This window comes from Phaseolus vulgaris, chromosome 9 (assembly GCF_000499845.2).
Source record: "Phaseolus vulgaris cultivar G19833 chromosome 9, P. vulgaris v2.0, whole genome shotgun sequence".
Lineage (NCBI taxonomy): Eukaryota > Viridiplantae > Streptophyta > Magnoliopsida > Fabales > Fabaceae > Phaseolus > Phaseolus vulgaris.
Genome location: NC_023751.2, coordinates 33,728,838 through 33,740,099, shown reverse-complemented (window position 1 = coordinate 33,740,099; position 11,262 = coordinate 33,728,838). Strand labels below are relative to the sequence as shown.

The following is an 11,262-nucleotide window of genomic DNA, read 5'->3' as shown; positions in this document are numbered from 1 at the left end:
TTTGCTTCTATTTTATCTGGTCCTATATAATATTCATTGTTCAAATTAAATAAATAATTTAATTCTTCTATTTTTAATGTAATTTTTAATAAAATATTCAGTATATTCCTTTTTATTTTCTCTTTAAATACTTTTCAATATATACTAAAATAGAAATAAGAGTATAATTGACAAATATATATATATATATATATATATATATATTATCTTAAAATTTTAAAAATGTCAAATAAAAAAACAATTTTTCTTTCAAAAGTCAACTATTATATAAGAACAAGGAGTATTCTTCAATAAATACTAACTTCTTATACTTTTTTTTTTATCTTCTCATTCCCAAGTAGACTTTGGATTGAAAAATAAGTTATATTCCAAAGAAAATAAAATTCTCCAATAAAAAATTAAATATATTATATAACTTCTACCTATATATGTTGTATTATTAAAAGGAATCCCTCGTGTTACAATCATTTTATATTTTTTGGTGGGAAACACAGAGAAATATAATGAACTCATCAACTCTTGGATAAAATCAAAATAAGGTACACGACAAGTTCACAACTCTGATTAAATCTAACAATATAAATTTAAAAATGACATAAAGCCAACAGAAAAAATATATATTTTAAAATAGTTTCCATCCATATTTTTTCTTTCGTCTGCCAACTTTTTTTCATTTTTTTTGTATGTTGATTTTTCATTCTGTTCTTTATTTGCTTTTTGCTTTTGTTTTATTCTAAGAGTGGAGGGTGGAGTGTTGAGAAGATAGAATATAGCTGGCACTGACAGCCTGCTAAACTCTTTTGTGCTCAAATTTCAAACCCACACAAAAACTCATATTTTTAGGAAAATCATAGTAATCACAATAGGTTTTATATCTAACACTAATATAAAATGTTTTATTTTACACATTACAATAATTATTGAAATGCGCATAGAAATGTAATTACCCATCATCTATATTAATAGGCCCAACAAACACTCATTAAGATAATATCGAAATGGCTCTGATACCATATTATGAAGTGGACTTTAAGCCTAACTCAACCCCATAAAACCAGCTCATGAGATTGAGGTTTGCACCCACTTATATACAATGAAATGTCCTCATCTCTAGTCGATGTGGGATCTCCAACAATCTATGTTATTTATTTTCAAGGCATAAAAAAAGTTTTAATATTCAAAATGCATAACAAATTTTCATATCTTAATACTTGTCTTAATTAGTTCGAAAAATCATATTTAAGGTTACTCATATTTTTCGTGAAGGAAATATTTGTGTTGATAAGTTGGTTAATTTAAGATTTATTTATAGAAAATCATTTAATTAATATATATAATAGTCTTTCATCTAATCTGTCCTTATAATTTTTTATAAATAAATATAGTCTATCTATGTATTATTTTTTTAACATATAAATAAATATAATCTTTATATTTAATTTTTTAATAATATTTTTTTATGTAAAAACAGATGTTGTTACTTAAAATATTAATATAGTTAAGAGTTGCATAATAATATTTAAGATAAAAAAAATTTATAAAAAAAGAAATAGTTTGGGAAAGCATGATTGTGTTGTGGAATGAAGTGCGCAGCGGCATAATATGGCAGCTAGGAAGCGCGTTTGAAACTTGGATATACAGCTTACACGTTCTCCCGTGTACCGTACAATTTAATTCCCAAAATCTAAAATGACTTTGTTCTTTCCCACACTTACCAACAAAAACAAAAACAAAGGCATCTCTAACAAACCAATCATTGCTATTTGAAAATAAATATATCTTTCTCTGGTAGATAGCCTAATCTTTATAACTTTACAGAGGTTTAATTACCTATAATATCTTCTATTTTCATAAAAATAATCTCAACAACTTTTTAGATGAAGAACCTTTTCTTTTGGTACCTAAATAAAAGCTATTGACTTCACTGCTGTCTAAGAATCTGGAACTTTTTTTATACCATATTTGGCTGAATTAGATGAATCAGAATGTTCCTTTTGGGAAATTGGTTCGGTGGAGTAGTTAATACTAATGCTACTCTTACTTTCACAATATAATGTTGACCCAAGACCACACTTCATTTTTTACTTATTTCTCTATTATGCCAAGCCACTTTAAAAGTTTATCAATTTCGAACTCTACTTGCCCACTCTAATGGGTTCAAAATCATCTATTTGATGATGGTTTTGTTGTGAATTAGAATGTTAAAAAAATTCATATTGATTCATGAATAAAGTTGATGTTATATTATAATATAATTTATTTTGAAAAATTATTTGTTACTGGTATTCACTCACTTTAATAATTTTTTATTATCAGTTTTTTCTATTAGAAGTATTTAGAATATTTAAAGTTTGGATTAAGAATAAAAATTAATTTCGTGTTATATTATAAGAAAAAAAAAATATTTAATCGTTTTTTTTTGTCATATTTTTTAATAAGTACACGCATAATAGATGTTGTAAAATGAAAATTTGAGTTCATTGTAATAAATTAGTAAATTAGTGATAATATTTAATGGAGTTATTTGCTATGTATATTATTGATATAAAATTAGAAAGGTAATTGGAAAGTATAATACTAAAATTACGTATGAATTAAATGGTGACCTTATTATCTCTAATAAGTGTTGGTGGTGTGAAGTAGTAAATATGGTGAGGCAATTTGTTATGCATTACAACTTGTATTTTATACATTTTCTCAATCTTTGACGCTGGTGATGCATGCAAAAGGAAAAGAGACGAAAAATGAAGAAAGCTAGGACAATGAAGAGGAAGTTAGAATACAAGCAATGGAAGTTGAAAATGACTCACACCAAACAGGACAAAAATTAGGGGAAATAGAAGTTTAGACAAAAAAAATTGAACTTTCCAATTTCATGTAGGAAAATTCGGTATTTTTTTGGATACTGTAAGAAAATATTTTATCTTAATAATTATAATAACAATGACTGATTACAAAATAATAGTAACAAAAAAAATATTATAATGAGTAAAACAATATTACTTCTCACTTTTTTTTTTTATAAAAAATCTCTATTTGTACTTATTTCTTATATCTTTCAATTTCACTCCCTTTATAAGTAAGGTGAAAAAAAAGAAAAATAGATAAAATATAAAATAGAAATAGAAATAACTAGTAATGAAGTTCATAATTTATAACAAATTAGTACTCAACAAAACAAACAAAGGTTTTAATAATGGTTAAAAAATGATTTTAACAAAAAGGTTGACTAACATTATTGATAAATATTGGAGATTTCACATCGACTAGAATAAAAATATTTCATAGTATATAAATGGGTGTAAATCTGACTTTATAAGTCGATTTTATAAGGTTTAGTTAGACTTAAAGTTCATTTCTTAAGATGTTATCAGAGTCCTTTAGAGTGTATCATAACAAGAGTTTGTTGGACTTATTAGACTACCCGTTATCGAACCGTTATCATTTGAGGGCTGCAATAGAAGTAAAGTGACAAAAAACACCCTCATTTTTTTTTAAATATTTTTTAGAGTTTTATATCCTTTTCTCTACATGTTGAAGCACTAGAGCAAAACAGTACTTTAATGACGGTTAAAAATATCATATAAAGACGGTTTGAGAAACCATCGTTATTTTGGGTATCGTTGTAAATCAATTATTTATAACAACGATCTTAGAACCATCGTTATAATAAAACCACATTAACGATGGTTTTAGAATTGTCGTTATTCTGCCAAATAAATTGAAAAAATTGAAAAAATATATTTTAAAGACGACTCTAGTGGTAATCGTCGTTATAAATATTTTTTAAAGACGGTTTCCAAATGGAACCATCGTTATAAATGTATTTTTTTAAATGTTTTATTATTATTATTATTATTATTATTATTATTATTATTATTATTATTATTATTATTATTATTATTATATATACTATAATCCTGCATAAAATATCAATTTTTTATAATAATAATGCAATATGAAATTCTACATTCTACAAAAAATTTTATAAATATATGAATTTTTTTTACGTCATTCTAATAATTCATTTATCCTAAAGTGTTATACATGGTTACTTTATGTTGCATCTAATTGAGTTTCTTTGCATTTGCACTTCCCCTCCCACTCAACAATATCCAGAATAAGCACTGAAAAAATAAAATTTCATGTTAGAACACATAACATTATGTGATATATGAGTAATAAATTTGTGAATGTAATATAATCAAAATGGTTTAATAAATCTCCAATTTATACTAGGAAACATGAAGCAAAATTTCAAAATTTTCCGACAAGTGAAAGCATGGGAACTAAAATCTTAAAATACTTGAAAAATATCTAAAAAAATAATAATAATAGTAAACAGTGGATTTTTGGAATTTTGGTCGACCTCAATCCCCTTCGTTACCTCGTTTTGAGCAACTTTCATTTTTTACGCGTCTCCATCCGACTTCTCTGTTAAAAGTTATGACCGTTTGAAGTTTTTTCATGCTAATTTTTGTCAACCCCAAATCTATCACTCTTCAATGTCAGGACTCCTCCATCAAATATCTACTAAATAAAATTTCCACAAATCCTAAATTATTAACTAATCAACACACACATGCAAATATTAATATTTATTATAAAATTAATTCAAATATTTAAAATCATAAACCTTAAAATACTAACCTTCTATAGTGGAGTTACAGGTGCAACCAAGTTTGTGGAAGGTGTTGTCAGCGTCTAGAGGTGCTATCAGCGTGAAGGGTTGGCGACGGAGGCAACTGTTTGCGCGTATAGAAGAGGGTTGTAGCAATGTTGACTGTGGTGGAGAGGGAGAGAGACACGGAAGAGAGCTTTGGGCACGGAAGGGGTAGGTTGGAGACGTGGAGCTACGACAGCGAGATGGCTCGATTGAAAGGACGCGGTGGCTGCAACGTCCGACGGCGAGTGCGGAGGGAGAAGGTTTGCAGTGAGGGCGCGAAGGAGTGGAGTGGAGCACGGTGTCACGGAAGAAGAAATAAGGCGGCGGTGGGCGACGCGAAACGTTGGATGGAGAAGAAGAAGAAGTGAGGGCGCGAGGCTGGAGAAGAAGAGTGAGTGTGAGAGCGTGCGCTGGCAAATTTTCATATTTAATCACCTGTATAACGACGATTAAGTGAGTAACCGTCGTTATTTTTCCCATAAATAATTTATAACGACGATTAGGTGGAAGAATCGTCGTTATTTTTCCCTATGTCTATTATTAACAACATTTATAACTATAACCGTCGTTATAAAGCACTGAAAATTCAAATTATTTACGAAATTGTCATCGCGCTTTTTGCTACAACGGGTTCCTATAAAGTGTTGTTACTCATAGTCGTGGTTAAGCGTTTTTGTACTAGTGAAGACCACTATTTTGACGACTGTGTGGTGCAAATTTTGGATGTTTTGAATGCTTTCTGCGAGACGTGAATATTATTGGTGGTTCATCAGTGCATTTGTGGTTGTTTTCCGATGATTCCTCACTGTTTTCGAATACGCGTTTCTTGAGGAGAAGAAAGGTGATGTTCATGTTTTTGTTTTTACTTCTAGAATTTGGTTTGCAAATTTTTCCCAAAAAATGGCTTTTATATTAATTTTTCAAAATATGTTTCTCGAAGGTTTCTGCGATATCTTTCTAGATTAGGCATTATGGACTTCATAACTAGTATTCTGAATTTCCAATTCCGAAATAGGTTTTCCATTATCAAAATCTCTTCCAAATTTAAAGTTCCAAAATGCAAATAACCATCTTCCATAACATCATTTTCATAATGATTTTCTTTGAAGAACTACAAAATATTCACAAAAAATTTCGGAATCCGATTTTTGAAAGGTACTATCTTTGCGGTTTCATTCATATTTAATTATTCATTTTTACTTGAATCACCTAACACAAGATTCAAATCACAACCACAACCTTCGATGCACCTTGTCGAATTGTCTCCATTTCCACTTCAATCCACTAGCACCCGACTCCTACCTTCACACTTTTTTCAAATAAAAAATTTAAGGGTAATTTAGAAATTTCAAAAAACTATATAGTAAAGACCTTTCATAAATGGTTTCAAATCCACCTTATAATTTTATTAATGATTATTATCCACACTATCCCTTCCGTGCTATGTTTTGTTTTCCATTTAATTCCATTAGATAGAACATTTAACACTACAAGAAAATCATTAAATAGAAATCAATTTTTAGATACCAAAATAATTAGTTGCAATAGTAACTAAATTAGAGACCATTTTAGGAACTAAATAAATTTTTGGTTTTTAAATTAGTTTCTATTATTGTTAATTAGTTTCTAAATTGGTATCTAATTAACAACCAAGGTTTTAACTACCAATTATTTAGATTCTAAATTTGGTAGCAAAAACTTTGGTTGCTAATTAGATAAAAATTTAGAAACCATTTAACAATAATAGAAACTAATTTAGAAACCAAAAATTTATTTAGTCCCTAAAATGGTTTCTAATTTAGTCACTATAACAACTAATTATTTTTTGTTTCTAAAATTGGTTTCTATTTCATGATTTTCTTGTTGTAGTGTAAAAGTTAACCTTTAAGTTGTTAAAATGAAATCTTATTTCATACCTCATTTATATTATTATTATTATTATTAAGAATAATAATGTTATTATTATTATTATTAATGATATGTTGGTATAGGGAATGGAATTCAATTTCCATAAGTAGAACATAAAATTAATAATTACTATACTAGAAAAGTTTCTTGTTATATTAAATTTGTATTATTTTATTATGATAATTATTATAATTATGCAATATTATTGTTATTAAAATTTTATTATTATTACTATTATTATTGTTAATAATATTATTATGATTGATGATAATAATAATAATATTAGTATTATTAATATTATTATTATTATTATTATTATTGTCATTAGTATTATTATTAATTTTAATTTTAATTTTAATGTCATTAAAAAAACTAATAATAGTATTAAGAATATTAATAATAGTAATAATATAATAATAATATGATTATTAATCATATTAATATTAATTATAATAATAAGATTGTATTGATATAATAACCATATTTATATTTGTGACCACTTTATGTCATAGTTGGTGGTATAAATAATTAAATCTTTTATAAATATAATATTTAATAGTCCTTAAATCCTACTTGTATAAATATTTTTTTTTATATTTAGACAATAATTATATATATATATATATATATATGTGTTACTTAATTAGTTTTATGTTGTCTAAAATAAAAAACATGTAAAGTAAAAAATGGTGTGATATGTAGGTGTTGTTTAAAGTAAAAAAAAAATGTAAAATAAAAAATGGTGTAGTGATATGTGGTGGAGGATGAGAATTTGTGATATGTAACATTATTAAAATGAAAATATTTTGTTGTGGTTGATGAAGATGAACACCAAACACCAGCACAAATTCACAATTACAATGGCAATTTGAAAAACTCTTTCACTGGAACGCTCTCCGATGTTACCGAGGGAGGAACAATCAGCAGGCGTAAAAATCGGCGAGTTCGTCGAGCGACTCAGGTTGAGGATCGGCGTTGTGGAGCATCCAGAGCAAGTGTTCGAACAGAACAACCTCGCAAGCCACGTTGATGCTCTCCTCCTCCTCCTCCGAGCTGCTGTCGCGGGACCGGTCCACCAGCTCCCGGAACAGCGGGTGTTCGACAACCTCCGCGCTCACCAGGTACTGCCGCCGCATCTTGCCGACGTAGACGGGGCGGAGCGAGGAGGAGTCGGCGTCGGTGGCTACGACGGAGGTGACGGTGGCTTGGCTGTGTTTGGTGGTGAAGGAGTTCCATTTCTTGAGCACTGACTTGAGCTTGGTTAGTTTTCCTCCTTTGGACATGGTTGAGTTAGGAGGTTGGAGAAGAAGGATATGTGAGAAGAGAACGTGAAGGGGTGTTCTATTCCTTCCTATTAAAAGGGAGAGGGAAGGGTAAAATTGTCATAACGGATTTAATTAAGAATTCGGAATTCAAAAGTGGCCAACATGAAAGCTTGGCGTTTGGACTTTGGACTTTCGTTGCTTTCTTCAACTCTTCTTCATGCATTCTTTATCTCTTCTTGCTTTCTTTTCGGTTCTTTATTACTTTCTTTTTCTTTCCTAAATTTAAGTTTTAATTATCTCTTAAATAGGATTTTTATTAAAATGTTTTATTTTATTAAATATTTAGGAAAAAATTATTTTATTTTAATTATTTTATCATTTGATTTTATGGTCAATAAAACTATAAATTTATTTTATTTTTCATTTTTTTATTTTTCCTTTTTTATCTCTTTTAATCTCTGAGTCCAGGAAAGAAAAGAACAAATTCAACGTGAAATTAGAAAGAAATCAAACGAGTAGATGGGTAAGTTATACATGAAAAAACATTTTTAACAAAAAATATTTTATTAATATAAAACAATTTTTTTCATAAAAAAAATTAAAAATATTCAAATTTATGATATTCTTAAAATTAAGGAAGTAGGATTACTTTTAATACTGTTTAATTAGTTTCAACTTCTATTTTAATTTGTGTTTATTAGGAGCAATTTGAAGTTGAAAGTGACATTATAGTTCATGTTTTCCTTATATAACACAATTTTCCAATGAATTGAGTTATTAATAAGGTATGATTTGTATCATTAACTAGTATGACTTTCAATATTATTTTTAATTGTAAGAAATTTACACTATCAGACTATTCTTGCTAAATTAATCATTATTAATAACCTTTGTTTTAAAATCTAATTAATTTCCTTTTACGAAATTACTATAAGAATTTACACCCGTTACAGATGAATTTTTGTTTTTAATCTTTAAGGTGTCACTTACCATAAGACATTTAGACTTTGCATCAAATATTAATTCTTTTTTTGTTGTAAATATAATTATTATGATTATCTTTTATGCTATATAGAAATATACCAAAAATAAAATTTGTAGTGTGACTGTAAGTTAATAAAATTGATAAACTAATACATTTATTCGTTGACTTGAATTACAAAGTTTATAATTTCAAATATACAATGCATTAAAAAACAATATTATGCTAAATAAACTAATAATCATTTTGAATTTACTATCTCTTAAATAATTATCCAGTCTTTAATATCCTTATTAGTCAGTGTATATCTATACGCTATTTCTATTAATACTCTTTAGTTTGTGCATAGATATTTACATATGTATTTAAGCGTAAGTGAGACTGCTTCCTAAACATAATAATGAAATATATATTTTTCTCTCTATTTCTTATATTCCAATATGGTATTCAGAGCTACAATTTTTTTCTTTGTCTGGTCATGACCTCCTCCTCATCTTCTTCTTCTACCTCTGACCACTTTGCTTCTGTGTCCCCAATGGCCACCTCCTCCACCACCATTCACCATTTTAATACCCTCATCTCCCTCAAGCTCAACGATAACAATTTCCTTGTATGGAAGCAACAAGTTCTAGCCACTCTCTACGGGCTTGAGTTAACCCATTTCTTGGATGGCAGTGTTGTTCCTTCTGAGTTTCTGCCAACCCATAACAACTCAACCCTGGAAAATCCTGCACATCGTTCCTATCACAAACAAGACCAACTCCTTGTGGCCTGATTCCTTGCCTCCATGTCTACCTCTTTGTTAACCAAAATGGTGGGTCTTGACTCCTTCGCTCAAATCTATGCCTCTCACACCCGCGCAATGGTCAAGAAGTTTCGACTTCTTCTAAAGAACCCAAAGAATGATCGCTCTGTTTCTACCTATGTCAATGATATCAAGAAAGTTGTTGACTCTTTGGTTGTTGTTGGTTCTCCACTATCCACCGCAGATCATGTCGAAGCTATCCTCGATGGCTTATCTCCAGTTTATGATGGATTCATCACTTCCATTCTTTCGCGCAGTGACCCGTAAACTGTGGATGAGCTTGAAACACTTCTTCTTGCACAAGAGGAATGCTATAACAAACATAAACTTGCTCGAGATCCCTCAGGTTAACACTATTTCTACTCCGTGGCATGTAAAAATCCAGAACCGCAAGAAATCTTCTGCTTACGCTCCTCGAGGAGGACATTCTTACACTACTTCTCCTCGTCCTTCTGTTCGACCTTCGTTCCATTAATCATCTTCTTGGCAGTCTATCATACATTTTTGTCAAATTTGTCACAAACCTGGTCACACTGCAGATACTTGTTGGCACCGATATGATCCTCCACCCACCACTTCCTACACTGCAAACATTTCGCAACATACATTCTTAGTGCTCCTTCTACCATTGAAGACCCTTTGTGGTATCTCGACACTAGTGTTACACACCATGTTATCAAAGACTCCAAAATATTCACACACAAACAATCCTATCATGGTAATGACAACCTCAAGCTAGGTAATGGCCAAGGTACGCATATTCTACATAATGGGTTTGCTTATTACACTACTCCTCACTCACACACTGTTTTCAAACTACATAACATGTTACATGTTCCTGACATTACCAAAAATCTTATTAGTGTTGCTCAATTTGCCAAAGACAATAACGTTTATTTTGAATTCTTTCCTAACTTTTGCAACGTCAAACATCAGGTAACTCAACAAAGTTTACTTCGCGGAATCATTAAAAATGGGCTCTATGTGTTTCCTCCCTCCACTAATCTTACTGGTTGCACTGTTAACTATGCTTGCTACAAACTCATGCTTCCTAGTTTACAACTTTGGCACAATAGACTTGGCCATTGTAAATTTTTTGTTGTTAAACATGTTTGGAATAGTTGTAATGTTGTTTACTCTTCTACCACACGTTTTTGTGAACCTTGCATACATGGAAAACATCATCAGCTTCCGTTTCATACCTCTCTTTCACAATACACTGCACCTATACAATTACTTTTTATTGATATATAGGGTCCTGGTTTTGTATGTGCTTCCAATGATGCTCACTATTATATTTCCTTTTTAGATGCTCACACTAAATACACATGGTTGTTTCTTTTGCATAATAAATCCCAAGCACTACATTCGCTTATTCATTTCAAAACGTATGCGAAAACTCAAACTGGTTTCAAACTGCGTGTTATCCAAACTAATAATGCGAAGGAATTCATATGTTTTAAAAGTTTCACTCAAATGCATGGCATTCTTCATTGTTTCACTTGTCCCCACACTCATGAGTAACATGGTTCCATCGAACGCAAACATCGACACATCTCTGATATGGGTTTAACTTTTCTCTCTTCTGCTTCATTACTCATCAAATTTTGGGGTGAAGCTTTTAGAACTGTTGTGT

General features: G+C 29.7%; 1 protein-coding gene across 1 annotated transcript; it reads right to left on the bottom strand.

Annotated features, from left to right (window-relative positions):
- Nucleotides 1-7,332: 7,332 nt before the first annotated feature.
- LOC137821052 (auxin-responsive protein SAUR78-like) lies at nucleotides 7,333-7,911 on the bottom strand. Its single transcript, XM_068625466.1, has one exon. It carries the CDS (start codon nucleotides 7,855-7,857, stop codon nucleotides 7,495-7,497), a length of 363 nt encoding a protein of 120 aa, XP_068481567.1. The 5' UTR covers nucleotides 7,858-7,911; the 3' UTR covers nucleotides 7,333-7,494.
- Nucleotides 7,912-11,262: the final 3,351 nt, after the last annotated feature.